The following is a 16,423-nucleotide window of genomic DNA, read 5'->3' on the forward strand; positions in this document are numbered from 1 at the left end:
TCCTGAGCAAGATATGGTAGTTTGTGTCTGTCAGCAAATTTATCCATTTCATCTAGGTTGTTGAATTTATTGGCACAGAGTTTATAATATTCCCCATTTCTTTTTAATCTCTCTAGAATATGTAATAATGTTGCTTCTCTCATTCTTGGTAACTTGTGTCTTCTTTTTTCCTTGATTAGTCTGCTAGTGGTTTATCAGTTTGAATTAAATATTTTAAAATAATGTAGGCCAGGCATGGGGGCCTGTAATCTCAGTGTTTTGGGAGACCAAGGTGGGAGGATTGTTTGAGGCCAGGAGTTCAAGTCCAGCCTGGGCAACATAGGCAGACCCCTGTCTCTACCAAAAGTTTAAAAACTAGCTGGGCTTTTGGCACACACCTGTGGTCCTAACTACTCAGGAGGCTCAGGGAGGAGGATCACTTGAGGCCAGGAGTTAAAAGTTACAGGACTATGATCAGGCCACTGCACTTCAGCCTGGGTGACAGAGCAAGACCCTGTCTCTAAACAACAACAAACAGTATGTATTCCAAATAAAACTTGTATCTTCAGGCTTATGTTACTTGTGGGCCATCCTTTGTCAACCAAGTCCTAAAGACAAAAACATGACCAAAAAATATTAAACATGATCACATTGCCATTCAAGTCCAAAGTCAACATATAGACATTATCCAATATGCAAAAACTCAGAGAATATAACATCTCCAAGACCTTCCTGAAAACATTTATTAAGTAGTAAAATTCAGCAAACCAGGAGATAGATCAGAATAATCCTGATTAAAAAAATAACTTTTTATCAGGTATAAAAAAATAACTTTTTATCAGGTATAAAAAGTTATTTTTATATAAAAAGCCCTGAGAGTGAAGATTAAATCCTCTCTATATAGAAACAATTCTTGACAACCGTGAGAATTATAACTGCAGAATAAAATTTAAATGGTATAAACTTTGCCAAAGTAGAATAAATAATATAACTTTAAAAAAATGAGGCCGAGCACAGTGGCTCACGCCTGTAATCCCAGCACTTTGGGAGGCCGAGGCAGGCGGATCACGAGGTCAGGAGATCGAGACCATCTTGGCTAATGCGGTGAAACCCCGTCTCTACTAAAAATACAAAAAATTAGCCGGGCGTAGTGGCGGGCACCTGTAGTCCCAGCTACTCGGGAGGCTGAGGCAGAAGAATGGCGTGAACCCAGGAGGCAGAGCTTGCAGTGAGCCGAGATGGAGCCACTGCACTCCAGCCTGGGCGACAGAGTGAGACTCCATCTCAAAAAAAAAAAAAAAAAAAGCTAGTGGGAGGAAGTATTTGAATCCTTAAAGTTTGAAACAATTTTAGACATTAACACAGCAGTTCTTAAGGTTTTCTTCATCTTTTTTCCTCTTTTTTTATATGAATGGCAGTCTTTTTTATCTTTTATTTCACTAGAAACCAGTTTAATTTTTTTTCATTAAAAGTGGCATATATACCATAATTTCATTGTAATAAAATTATTGTGCCTGTATGTCAAGCCTTTTTAATGTTTATATACATGAATTTCAGAATGATTTTTACCTGCTCATAATGGTGATGATTTCTTTATGGATAGGACTGTGGGTAAAAACAATTTTTTTGTTCTTTTTATATTTTTCTATGTTGCTTGAATAACTTATAATAAGCCTATAGAGAGAGAGAGAGAGAGAACTTTCTCATTGCTCAAAAGATAAGTATCTTACTGTGAAAGTTTAGTGTTCTGAAACTGGAACAGTTTTTCATTTTGTTGTAATGATAATACTAAATCCCTAATGTCTGTATTATGGACAATATGAAATATAAGTCTTTCTCTCATTAATTTTAAAAAAATTGTTTCTTTATTATGAAATTTAACTTGTTACTCCAGCCTTTTGAGTAATAGTGTCCCATTTGAATCTTCTTCACTGGAAAATTAATGTATCAGTCAGGGAAGCAGAAAGCCCTTTTGGTATTTCAAACAAAAGCAATTTAATTGAGGAAATTAGTTACATGGTTGTTGGAAATGCTGGGAAAACAAAAGGGTGGAAACATGGTTATGGAGAAACAAACAAGAAGAAGGGGTAATGCCTAAAATTCAGATGCATTCAGGACTCCCTGGGCTGGAGTCCACAAACTACACCTGCTACTACACTGTTAGAGCTCTGTTTCCCTGACTGAACTCTGACTGATACATTAATTTTCCCGTGAAGAAAAATCGGTCTGTATCTTGCAGAGAAGTACTGCTTTAATCAAGGATGGGACCATCTACAGGATGCTCTTTCTCACTATACCCTATCCCCATGACTATTAAAGCAGCTGCCAGCAGCTACCAGTTTCCTGCTCTGCCTTTCTCCACTTTCTGATCTTCCACCAGTACCTTCTAAAAGCAGAACCTAAGGCAAAATAATCTAGAAAATGGAATTTGTTTATCGTAGCCCCTGCAAAACATAGGGCACAGGACAGGACTGGGCCTATGACAGCTCGCACATTAAATTGTATATACATAATTGTATATATTTATAGTTTTAAAAAGTTAAGCTTTGTGTTTGTAGTACTTAAGAACTTTAAAACATATCCAAAGCACTTTTTAATCATCAAAGTGGTTAGACATCTTGTAAATGAAGTAGGAATGGGAGAACTTTAAAACATATCCAAAGCACTTTTTAATCATCCAAGTGGTTAGACATCTTGTAAATGAAGTAGGAATGAAGTAGGAAATGAAGTAAAAATGTTAACTGGACACAGTCCTGTCCCTAATGAGTATGCACTAAATAAACTTTTTTTCCCTTCATAATATGCAGTGGTGGAGAATGCTGGAACTGTTGTCATACTTAAAATGTTGAAATACTCTTTTGACTGACAGATGGTACTGGGACTATCAGATCTATTACTTTCTCCACCAGTCTCTTCATGTACATATCCTTATCTCTGTTCCAAAGTATCCAGAGGATTAACATCATTATTCTAATGTGGAAATACAAAACAGTGATGAACTTTAATTTATTACCTCCCTCTTAGAGGAAATATTTTCTTAGGAAAATTCAACTTGAAGTTTAAAAGTCATGGTAGTATTTCTCATTTTTCCATTAAAATCTCATAAAAGTGCCATTCAGTTCATATTTACTGATATTTATCCATGGAAAATGGTCTTAAAATTGCTTGCTTAACTATGGAAACTGGCATTTGGCTGTTTTTATATGCATTAGATAGCTATATTTGTATATGGTTACATTTGATATACCGCAAATTTATGTTAATTCACAGTTAAGTAATGAGAATGTCTCAAATAAATGCTCTGAGAACTTTTATTAACAAACTTCATCTGAACACATTGGTGTACCTCAGAAGATCAGTTTCTCTCTATCAACAATTTCCCTCTAGACAAATCAGCTTGAAAACAAATCTCCTAGTGCCAAACCCCCACCATTTTTCTGCCTTAGTTCCTTCCTCTAAACAAAAATCTGGAGCTGTTCTGTGTCTGGACATGGAGGGAGTTGAACACATCTTTCTTCATTAATGGGAGACATGTAACTAAGCTTCATTCATCCAGGTAGAATTGGAATGTTGTCCAGTCTTTTTATTCTCTGCTTCCTTTTCTCTGCTAGAAATGTCTTGTCTCTTAGGAAATTACACTATAATCATGTTATGTGTTGTCATTTTATCTTATAGTTCTCTTAAGACTTTATTGTTGTGCATATTTATATATTTCAGTGGGAGAACTGAAGTCCAATCAGTTCAGTATGGCAAAGAAAAGGCAAATAAAGACAGGGTATTTGCAAGGTAAGCCAAATCTGTTTCATTGTCTGAATTTTTTTAAAAAGATGGATTGAGTTTACTAAAAAGTTTTTCTAAATATTTTTTCTAAAGTTTTTCTAAATATTTCAAATTTTTGATTACAGAATTATCACAATTCTTTAACAGTAAATAATGTTGAGGGAATGATAAACTAGCTTGTCTAGTTTATTGATTCATTTTTTATATTAATAGTGTGCCAGGCATTGCAGTTCTGAATAGGCTGATCAAATATTATGTTATTAATATAATATTTTGTTCGAGGTTGCTCCACTTTTTTAAACATTTTTGAGAAATATAGTGACTTATTTCATGTTATCAAGCCGTTTCCATATTTATTTAAATTATATTGTTAAGAGATAAGTTGTTTTATTTTTTGTTTTTGTTTACCATTTATTGTCTTTATTTCTTTAGGGTCTGTCATAGCCAATTTGCTTTTTTTTTTTTTTTTTTTGAGACGGAGTCTTACCCTGTCATCCAGGCTGGAGTGCAGTGATGCAATTTCAGCTCACTGCAACCTCTGCCTTCTGGGTTCAAGTAATTCTCCTGCCTCAGCCTCTTGTATTTTTAGTAGAGACGGGGTTTACCATGTCAGCCAGGCTAGTCTCGAACTCCTGACCTCAGGTGATCCCCCCCACCTTGGCCTCCCAAAGTGCTAGCGTTACAGGCATGAGCCACCACTCCCGACCTAGCCAATTTGCTTTTTAACAAGTGAAATGACATGATAAGATCTATGTTTTAGAAAATAGTATTATGAGCAATGATAGAGAATGGATTAGCGAGGAAAGCCTCAGTACCCAGAAACTATAAGGTAATTGCAGTAATCCAAGTGAAAATAATAAAGGCCTGAACAAAAACATTGGTAATGGAATGGAAAATAGGGAACAAATTTAAGGAACGTTTTGTAGGCAGAACTAGCAGAAGCTGATGACCAACTGGATACAGGTGTGTTAGAGACAAGAGTTTGTTTTCAGTGAAAATTACTTTGAGAGGCTAAGTCTTTTAATTAGTTATGTGCTTGGCATCTACTGCTATTAGAGGCTTGAGTTTTAATAAAGAGAACTAGAAAGTTTGCTTTTGATTTCACTTTGTTTAAATTTTGTTCTTAAGTCTTTATCTAAGAGACCTTCCTTCTTTGTGTTTCTGGAGTAAAGGGAGTTTTGTGTTCTTGGTTTTTTTCTTCCTCCTTCCAAAAGTGGAAATTGCTTTTTTCCCCTAGTAATATAAGTGATAGCTCATTATGTTTAAAAACTCCAACAGTATCAAAGAGCATAAAGAAAATTTATCATCCCAAGACAACTTTTTAAAAAAATTTTGATCCTCATTATTCAGGATTTTTCTATGCATCTACTCATAGAGACATTTTTATATATGTGTGTATATTTGTTTCCAAATTGTTTTAAACTATTTGTTGTTTGTTTTTATCATCTAGCATATCGTGCACATTTTCTTTGCTGTTCAAAAATCTAGTCATTTATAATGGCAATCTTTTAACAGTTAAATTCTTTGATTGTAAACTGTAAACTTAACTTTTAGGATTCCTCCCTTTACTGAGCCACGTCCCTGCCTCCAGAGTAGGAGTTGTTGCTAAGACTTTGTAAAGATGTCACAGTAATATGTGACATACAGCTTACATTTAGTAGTCTACTATATGAGGAAATAATAGTTTATTACATTATGAATTAACATTAATAGAAGAGCCATAAATGGTAAGTTAATCTTTATTTTAAAAATCAAATGCATGAGATAATATACTTTATTTTCATTCTGTTGTGACTGATAGGAAAATTTGCACTGCAATATGAGGGGGTTGGACCAAATGGTGTCATGAGTTGTCTTCTAATCAAAAAATCCTATAATTTAAACCTGTGATAATGGAAAATCTTCACACCTAAATTACTTTGAATTCACTTATGGAAAATGAAATGAGTCCATGTATTTTTTTAAAAACTAATAACATTTCTTAAAATATTTTTCTGATTCTTAGTGTTGTAACACCATAACAATATACTTAAAACTTTTTTATTCCTTTCTTAACAAGTGTCTTCTTTCTTGCTTGACTTTTATAAAAAGTATAGAACATGCGATTTGATCACTAGTTGTATGTAGCATATCCTAATATGAGTACCAGATCATAGGTGTATTTATATATTAAGTTAATATCACATATAAATGGTTTCTTTATAAGTGTTAATGTTTTAATGTTTTGATCATATCAGATTTTAGAAATAAGCAGAGTTATACCTGCATCTTAGTTGTTCATTTTGTATATTCATTATTAAAATGTATAGTTGTTTAATAGGTTATTTTATAAAACAAATAGCCATTATTCCGTGAATAGTAGAGGTAAAATTTCAATATTATAAGCCTCAGATAACTCTCTTCCTTTTGTTTTTCTGGAATTGTGTGGTTCCTCTGAAATAATAAGGTATCAGCTACAATGAGGTTGTAATAGTACTGGGCTGTTTAATGATCTCTCTTTCTCTGAAAGATAAGCTTTTCTGGGATTGTTTTTCTAATATGTTAGGATCTAATTGTAATGAACAGATATATGTCTTCCAAAATTCTCTAATGGTTTTAGTAATTATTAAGTTATTTTATTGAAGTACCAGATAATCCTAGAGTTCTTTTTTTTTCTTTGGGTTTTAGTTGGCAATATGAGTAGATAGAAAAGGCTCCTCCTTAAACTTTTCATATAATAATTTTTTAGCAATCATTAAATGTTTTTTCTTTTTTCTGATTATCACCTCTTTGTGTTCGCCTCAGCAGCACATATACTGATTATCACCTCTTCAAATTGCTTTCACATTTTGCAGTTGTCATATAATATATCTAAGAAAAGAGAAAAACAATGTTCTCATACAACAGAAAAATAAGGTGCCCTAGACAGAAAAGAAGCTTACCACATCGCAAACACACTGATGCTGTGTGGTATTTTTTTCTCTGAAATTTCCACACTCAACAGGAAACATAGACAGCAAGCTTGAGTGGGTGGGTCCCTGAGGTTAAAACTGTTAATAAAATAAAATACATGAAGTTTGGTTTTAAGTTCAAAGTGTCCAGCCATGTTTAGTCCGTTAACAGCAATAAAGTGTTCTGACGCTTCAGACTAGGTGAGTGTGCTGGAATTTTTTTTCTTCAAATGACTTTTTCCAGCTTTTAGAAAATGAAAGTAGTTGATCTATTGATTACAGTTAGTGAACTTTCATACAGCTTATATTTCGTAGTTTAATATTTGAGGAAATAATCGTTTATTACATTATGAATTAGCATTAATAGAGCCATAAATGTTAATCTTTATTTTAAAAATCAAAGTTTTATGCATGAGGTAATATACTTTATTTTCATTCTGTTGTGACTGATAAGAAAATTTGCACTGCAGTATGAGGGAGTTGAACTAAACGGTGTCATGAGTTGTCTTCAAATCAAAAAATCCTATAATTTAAACCTGTGATAATGGGAAATGTTCACACCTAAATTACTTTGAATTCACATATGGAAAATGAAATCTGAGTCAGCGTATCTTTTTTAAAACTAATAACATTCCATGTCTTAGAAAATGCCTACAAGAGTTTTGATTAAGGAAATGTCATTAGGCCAAACTAAAAAAGTTTTAGCTATGAATTGCTGAAATGACAGGACACTTGTGTGGTGTAGATTCATAAGTAACTTAAATTTTTCGTGGTTTAGTAAAATTAATAGGCTAAAATATTGCCCTGAAAATTTGGATATTCATAAATCATAAAATTCAGGAGGTAGGGAGAGACCTATGGGTCATATTATGCTAATAAATTTATACATTTAGATACAGAAACATAAGAGGTCTGTCTAATAGGAAGCCACATCTAGAATTCAGAATCCTTATCATTATTTTAATGCTTCCTACTGTACACATAATAACAATTTGTTCAGTTCTCTTTGGTCAGTGTTATTGTGCGTGTTAGTCCAACATTTCTTTTTACACGTTTAACATATTGGAAAGGAAATTCTAGCAGACAGTGAAACTTCAAACTTCATGAGATCATTATGTATCAGAATTCTAATGTTATTAAGTTTTAATGTAATCAGATGAGTTAATATTGCATTTGCTTTGTGCCTTCCTTGGTAATTGTTTTTTTTTTTTTAGCCATACAGAAGTGTATACATAGTACATGATGAGAGGAAAATATCCCAATGAGCTAAAAAAGCAAGTCCAATACTACCTGCAATTCTTTATCAATATAGGAAAATCTGAAAATAAATTCAAAGTCACACAACAAAGGCCTATGATTCTTATTAACTATAACCAAAAATAGTCTTCATTTTTAAATTTTACTCAAATAGGTATTTCTACCTAAATTTTTATGATCTGATTTTTGTAGGAAGACAACAGGATGTTTCATTTTTTGTAAATTGTGCTGGAATGGAAAATACATATAGTTTTTATATGCTTCAGTTAATTACTGAAATATAAAACTGTTTACAAGATGATTTATTATATACTTTATATATGTAGCTTAAATTATTCGCCTCCACATTAACTCTGCACTTCATAAAGCCAGGCATTTAAAGAAATAACATATATTTTCAGCTAATTTTGTCTATTATCTGAATTTGCATATAAAAAATACTTTGTTAACATTCCTAAAATTCTAAGGGTTTATGATCTCTGCATAGATCAGTATCTTTTGATCTGAATGAATCAATATGAAGATCTTTCTTTCTTTCTTTTTTTTTTTTTTTTTTTGAGACAGGGTTTTACTCTTGTCACCCAGGTTGGAATGCAGTGGTGCTATCACAGCTCACTACAGTCTCAAATTCCTGGACTCAAGTTGATCCTCTGACTTCAGCCTCCCAAGTAGCTTGGACTACAGGCACTTGCCATCATACCCAGCTAATTTATTTTTTGTAGAGACAGAGTCTCCTTATGTTGCCCAAGCTGGTCTTGAATTCCTAAGTTCCAGTGATCCTCCCACCTGGGCCTCCCAAAGTGCTGGGATTGCAGCACTGAGCCACCTCGCCCATCCAAGATCTTTTTTTAAAACATCACTTAGTTTTCATCTTTATCATTAGGATAGCTGATAATATATAGATTGGTAACAAAACATATCCTTTTACTCCCCACCAATAGACAGAATTATTAACCCTCCAAAATGTTTTTGGAAAAAAGGGAAAAATCCACTAACCTACTATATGTAAACAGTTTTTAAGTAGATAAAATGTAATATGCATAATTATTTTTGTTCTGTCTTCATTGAGGCAGAGGATTGGGATTTAGTTATAGAAGCATTCAGGAGATAATGTGCGAGGAGTTATTTAATACATCCCAAGATAAGCTAGTGTTCCAGATACTCTGGAATAGAAGTAGGTAGTATCTGTCTTGTCAGTAACATCTGAGAAAACATTTGGTAGCAAACCCTTCCCTTTTTACCTTTGTCCTTCCTTTTCTTGTTTCTTCTGTTTTTCTCGTCCTTCTTATTCTCTATCTTACTCTTCCTAGCCTATCTTTCCTTTATTCTTCATATAAAGCCAATGTATATTCTTAGGAAGTTATTTGGTAAATAGCCTCTAAATGCATTAATTTTTTACAAGTAAACTCTTTATGTTGCTCATCTAGAACATAATCTATGAAAACAAATTGTAGGATTTGATTCATGGTTTGGGGTATAAAAATAAAACTTTTAACATATTATTTAATTTATTTCTGCAGATCCCCAAGTAAGCCCTTGGCACGGAAATTAATGGATTGGGAAGTAGTAAGCAGAAATTCAATATCTGATGACAGGTTAGAAACACAAAGCCTTCCATCACGATCTCCACCGGGAACTCCTAATCAGTAAGTGTGAATTTTGTGACCAACATCAGGTGTGAATTTTGCTAATTTCTAATTATTGGCTGTATATTTTTATGCCTGAAGATAAAGATACGCAAAAATTGAATTCTTTTGGTGAAACATGATTTTTGTTGCTCCAGAGCATTATTTTCTCTTTGCCTGCTGCTCATTGCAGAAGTAACATGGTATAGACTTGCGGAATGAGAGTAGCGCATTGAATAAGGACCCTCCACTCTCGCTCTCCTCAACAGTTAACTTTCGCAGTTAAGAGTCCCTGATAAATGAGGATCTGTTAGACTTAAAATCTTGTATGGTTGTTGTTGACATACTCATTTTTCATGTGGATTCCCAGCAGAATTTCTAGGGGAGCATATATTGTTTGAAAATGCTTTGCAAGTGATTGGGATTCTCTTAAACCCCCACCTCAACCATGGCTTCAGCACGTTCTATGGCCTAGGAAAAGGGGTTTCCAGCACCAGTCCCCATAAGCTTAGCTCTCCCTGAGCTAAAAAGCACCGTGTGATTCAGCACTTACAGTATATGTACTTCAGTCTGACATTGCTCACAAAAGTTGTATGTTTTGGTATAAATGATTATAAGATCATAAACTAGCCAAATGCACCAGCCAAAGATGTTGATTATCTTAATTTGATAATATTACAAATGTTGTATGTAATTAAGATAATGGTAAACAATTGTGTGCCACCATATTAACATACTTAGTTAACCCATAAGGTTCACTTATAAAATACTTGAATTTTGGTATGAAATATAATATTTGAAGATGTCTTTTTTCATAAATGTTTTACGCACATTAATGTTTAATAAATTTGTATAAAATTCTAAACGTGGCTGGGTGCAGTGGCTCATTCCTGTAATCCCAGCACTTTGGGAGGCCGAAGTGTGTGGATTCATTAAGGTCAGGAGCTCAAGACCAGCCTGGTGAACATAGTGAAACCCCATCTTTACAAAAACATACAAAAATTAGCTGAGCATGGTGGCGTGCACCTGTCAGGGGGGTGGGGCAGGGATTGCTTGAACCCAGGAGGAAGAGGTTGCAGAGTTGAGATGACACCACTGCACTTCAGCCTGGACCACAGAGTGAGACCCTGTCTCAAAAAAAAAAAAAAAAAAAATCTAACAGCTAGAGCATTGAAGGCTATTATCAGCTGAAGAATAAACTTCTACCATATAACAGTTTATACATAAACAGTTTGGTTCACAGAGCTTTAATACTTAACGTGTTAAAGTTACTCCTAGAAAAAAATGGACTTAGTAATTTCTGTCTTGCCAATTTCAGGTTGCTTTTATCATTTTTTCTTATAAATGATTGCATATATTCAAAGCCTCATTAGCTTGTCTGAAGAAAATTCAGACCTTGTTTTTCTCTTCCCTTTTGTACAACCAGCCATTTCTCCATTTGTACCAGCAACACTAAACAATAATAGCAAGTTATAGAAAATAATAGCAAGTTAAGCCAAAGTACTCAAGTAACTAATTAACAGTAGCTCTGTTTAAGTTTTCTGGTTAATGAAACAATTTCAGATATAATCTAAAAGGATTTTTTAAAATTCTGAAGAGATAGTACAAGGTGGTGGTTAAGAGCATGGGCCCTGGAATCACTGTATGCTTGAACCTGGGCAAGTTAATCTCTGTCTCATTTTTCTCATCTACAAAATTATATTTATAATAATGTCTTTCTTATAGTACTGTTATGAGGATTAAATGAAATGCTTAGAGAAATGTCTGACACATACATAAATACTGAAATATTGTAATTAAAAATTGTAATAACACTACTTTGTGTGACTGTCAAGAGGATGGCAATATAGTATTCAGTATCTATTCTAAGGCTTCAAAGAAAGTCCCATAAATAAAAACATTTATAATAATTAAAAAATAATTCAGACTAGAATATATTTCTAAATCATTTATTCTAATCCCTTTATTTTATAAATGCTGAGTAAGACAAAATCGTAGTGACTAACACCTAGAAACATTAAGGCACTTAGAGATAGTAGGTAACTTTATGGGTAGAATCCTTGGCAGATTGTTGATTGTAACTCAGATCACTGACTTCCCATTCTCTGTTCCCTCTGTTTATATCACACCGTCTTTTTCAGAGATTGCTTAGTCAACATGGCTTGACTTAAAAACACATACCCCCTTTCTGATGTAACCATATATTAAGAAACTTGGAAATTTTGAATTGAAGCATATTTTTATTCAGTTTTTCTCCCTCTTTATTTAGTCGAAATTCTACATTCACGCAGGAAGGAACCCGGTTACGACCATCTTCAGTTGGTCATTTGGTAGACCATATGGTTCATACTTCCCCAAGCGAAGTGTTTGTAAATCAGAGATCTCCGTCATCAACACAAGCTAATAGCATTGTTCTGGAATCATCACCGTAAGAGCTTTTTTATTTTGCTTCCTCTGTATTTTCAAATGCCCCAAATTGCTTTACTTAAAATAATCTGGGAAATTAGGATATTCGATACAAGATTTTAATTATGCAACTTTTCAAAATTTATATGTTTGCAATTATGCTCATTTGTTCCTGAGAGTTCTTGTTGCCTCTCCCTCCCCTACCCAGTCACTATGTTGTTATTTTGTTGACTTAGACAGTTCTTCAGTTTTTAGTATATAAACTCAAATATTTCTGCAGATAATGTAGCACTCTGGTCAAGGAGGAGGGTAGTTAAAGCAGAGTTTTCTTAATATTTTTAAAGGAAAAGAACCATAAGTATGAGTAAAAAGTGTTGAGAAAATTAAAATACTTCCAAGATATGTAGATAGGTAAGAAGAATTTTTAATTTACCTGTGTAGATAGGTAAGAAGATTTATTTCTTGAGAAGGAGAAATTGGTGTAAGATATAGTGAATGCGATCAGGGGTAAAGAGTGGGCCCAAGAGTGGTAGGTGGAAGAGAGTACAGGTGTAGGGTCATGTTTGTCCCTGGGTAGGGTAAACCAAGGAAGACTGGCTGAGCTATCAAAACAAGTAGGAGTTCAGCCTGCGTGATGTATATCTTGGTAAAACATTTTGATTGTGTGTATATATTATTAAAAATGGAGAAATAGGACAGATACACACTGTACAATGATACCTGTGGGGAATTAGTTGGCAAGAAATAGGATTGATGGGAGATTTAATATTTTATTACTTTAGAAGTTATAATTCTAAACTTTCCGGTTGATTTTTAATAATTATATATGTTCTAATTTGAAAACTTTAAAAAGTATAGTAATTAAGGACATGATTGAAATATTGATTTGATTTTTAAAATTACATACTTTTGTGACATAAAAATGAATCATATGCAGGAATCAAAAAGCCTAATTATTACAAACCAAAACCAGTGTAATTCTTGAGGCCTAACAAAATTATCTTTATCTATTTTTAAAGGGCCTTTTCCAAAGAAAGACATATAAACGCAATTGAATATTTCCACATGTAAATTTTTTTTTTTTGAGACGGAGTCTCGCTCTTTCACCCAGGCAGGAGTGCAGTGGCGCTATCTCGGCTCACTGCAAGCTCTGCCTCCCGGGTTCACGCCATTCTCCTGCCTCAACCTCCCGAGTAGCTGAGACTACAGGCACCAGCCACCACTCCCGGCTAATTTTTTGTATCTTTAGTAGAGATGGGGTTTCACCGTGTTAGCCAGGATGGTCTCGATCTCCTGACCTCGTGATTCGCCCACCTCGGCCTCCCAAAGTGCTGGGATTACAGGCGTGAGCCACCGCGCCCAGCCTCACATGTAAATTTTATAGATTCACAAACCCCCAAATCACTTGCTGATATGGTTTGGCTCTGTGTCCTCACCCAAATCTTACCTTGAATTGTAATCTCCAGGTGTCAAGGGCAGGACCAGGTAAAGGTAGTTGAATCATGGGGGTCATTTCTTCCATGCTGTTCTTGTGATAATGAATGAGTCTCACAAGATCTGATGGTTTTATAAGTGTCTGGCATTTCCCCTGCATGCACTCATTTTCTCTCCTGCCGCCCTGTGAAGAGGTGCCTTCCACCATGATTGTAAATTTCCTGAGGCCTCCCCAGCCATGTGTAACTGTGAGTCAATTAAACCTCTTTTGTTTATAAACTACCCAGTCTCAGGTATTTCTTCATAGCAGCATGAGAATGGACTAATACATTTGCCATCTCAAAACACCTTTATTCTACTTTCCTGACTTGAGTGGAGAAGCAAGTTCAGGGTAGCTTGGAACTGTGAAGAGCTTTTGCTTCTTCTCTCTTGTGCACAAGAATATAAAATGCTTGGAGCCTTCTCCTTGGACATATATTTTATAAGGTTTATGTGTTTGTATTCCATTTTGAATCTGTATTACTGCATTTGACATTCAACCAGTTTTTAACCTTAAGAATAATGAGAGAGATCTGAAAAGATAAGCTTAATAATAATAACTTACTTAGTTGCTTACAGTCACTTTTACATAAATTATCTCACTGTTCTATTCAGGAGAATTCAGTGAAATAGGAAAGATATATAATATCCATTTTATAGATAAGAAAGCCAAACTTAGAACACTTGTCCCAATTTACAGAACAGAAACTCAGGCTTTCTGTAGCATGAGAATCAGCCAGGAGAACTTTGTATCCCCAACAAGATGTTATAGATGTTTTTTGATTTGCAATTTAGATAAAATACTTTGCAGCTTGGAATCCATAGATTTCAGTTTTTCTGTTGTCCAAATGTGAAAAGAATTTAAATGATGTATTGGATTAAGCACAGAACATTTCAACATGTAATGAAATAGATTTTTTTTAAGGTTTTTCACATATGCCTTTTTTTAATTGTCAGATAAAATCATCTTACCAATTATTTATTTAAGTGAGTACAGGAGGTTGCTTATACTGTTTAGAATAAAGTTACCATTTATAGGCTAAGGATAAGTAAAGGAGACCACAGTCTACAACACAGCATGTGAATTGGATGGTTAAATTTATTAGGATACAAATTTCTAAAGGTGGCAACAGAGAGCTGCATTAACTGCAAAATAAGCTTTTTTTCACTGCTGTTGTTGAAGCATTTATAAGAAAATTTAAAGCTCAGTGAACTGAAATAAATTGTGCACATTTTTTCACACATCTTGATTGACATTTCTAACAAACTTTTGCTACTATGTGACAATATATTGCTCTGCTACCAGCATAGTACACTCAAATATAACATTTTCATTATTTACCCTCCACTTAACATTTTCCAAAATGTCAGATTGCCAAGTGTGGTGGTGTGCACCTGTTGTCCCAGCTTACTCAGGAGGCTGAGGCAGAAGGATCACTAGAGCCCAGGAGTTCGAGGATGTATTGCTCCATGATGGCGCCTGTGGATAGTCACTGCACCTCAGCCTGGACAATACAGCAAGACACCATCTTTTAAAAACCAAAACCAAAACAAAAAAAGGTCAGAGTTTAAGATAAGCAAGTTATTTTTGGTAAAAAGCCCCAATATGAATGTTGGGCATTTGGAAAACTTTTAGAATTATATTGCCATCTTTCCTTTCTCTTAACAACCGAAAGTTAACACAAATAGTACTTTTTTTTAAATGTGGGTAAATTTTTTTTTTTTTTTTGAGACAAAGTCTCACTCTGTCGCCCAGGCTGGAGTGCAGTGGCACAATCTTGGCTCACTGCAAGCTGTACCTCCCGGGTTCACGCCATTCTCCTGCCTTAGCCTCCCGAGTAGCTGGGACTACAGGCGCCCGTCACCACACCCGGCTAATTTTTTGTGTTTTTAGTAGAGACCAGGTTTCACCGTGTTAGCCAGGATAGTCTCGATCTCCTGACCTTGTGATCCACCCACCTCGGCCTCCCAAAGTGCTGGGATTACAGGCGTGAGCCACCACGCCTGGCTAATGTGGGTAAATTTTTTATGTGGGTAAACTGTGTACAGTATGTGTTTTGAGCCCTGGTGCCCCCTCCTTTAGTACATTTTAGGCAAATTATTGGTTTTAAATGTGTTAAAACAATTGAGTTAGAAATGTTATCAATTAAAGTTAAATATGGATGTATATAAGCCCTGATATTTACTAATCTTGCTTTCTGTTCATTAAAATATAAGTAATTTGTGTTAGAATTTAAAATATAGCAGTATTACCATTTATAACCAAAACAAAGTGATTTAAAATAGTCATATTCTGGATATATTCTGATAAGTTCTGGGAGTTCTGTTGAGACCTCAGATACTGACAGGGGTGGGGGATGCTTATTAGCATTTATCTGTTTTATAAATTGGCTTCTGAGAAACTTTTTTTTTTTAGAAAAAGATTCCACTGCCACAAAAAGTTTGGAAACCTCTGATTTAAAATAACTTTCCTCCTTTTTGCAGTTACTTTGTTTTAGATGCAACTATATATCATAGTGTTTACGAGCACAAGCTCTGGATTCAGACTAGGTTTAAAACATGGTTCTACTACTTCTAATTAGGTGACCTTTGGTGAGTTATTTTATCTCCGTAAGCCTGTTTCCTCACTGTTAAAAAACAGGGTGATAATAATATCTACCTCAAAGAGTTGCTATAAGCATATAATAATTATATAGCTTTTTTCAGTTAAGCTCTTGGGATATATTCCAACAACTTTTAATATATTATCAACAGTTTGTCTGGATATTTGAAGTGTGAGCATCTGGTTGAAGACAGTGAAGAATTCTCCAGATTCTCAACTTTATTCTTACATCCCTAATCACAAGATATTCTAGACAGACTTCATAATCCAGAAGTGGCTTTTTGTTTGTTTGTTTATTTAGGGACAGGGTCTTGCTCTGTTGCCTAGGCTGGAGTGCAGTGGTGTAATCACCACTCACTGCAGCCTAGACC

At 34.5% G+C, this 16,423-nt stretch overlaps 1 protein-coding gene across 7 annotated transcripts in view; it reads left to right on the forward strand.

The window, feature by feature from the left end:
- The window catches only part of PTPN4 (protein tyrosine phosphatase non-receptor type 4), a 223,108-nt gene that overhangs the window by 161,152 nt on the left and 45,533 nt on the right, over positions 1 to 16,423 (forward strand). For 4 of the 7 annotated variants that reach the window (XM_525902.8, XM_009443187.5, XM_009443188.5 and 1 more), the window contains 3 exons: positions 3,697 to 3,765; positions 9,467 to 9,592; positions 11,841 to 11,999. In XM_525902.8, the coding sequence (XP_525902.2) occupies positions 3,697 to 3,765; positions 9,467 to 9,592; positions 11,841 to 11,999 (354 nt within the window). The remainder of the gene's footprint in view (positions 1 to 3,696; positions 3,766 to 9,466; positions 9,593 to 11,840; positions 12,000 to 16,423) is intronic. The other 3 variants (XM_009443190.5, XM_063790365.1, XM_063790366.1) reach the window with 1 other exon arrangement.

This window comes from Pan troglodytes, chromosome 13, assembly GCF_028858775.2.
Source record: "Pan troglodytes isolate AG18354 chromosome 13, NHGRI_mPanTro3-v2.0_pri, whole genome shotgun sequence".
In the NCBI taxonomy this organism is placed as follows: domain Eukaryota; kingdom Metazoa; phylum Chordata; class Mammalia; order Primates; family Hominidae; genus Pan; species Pan troglodytes.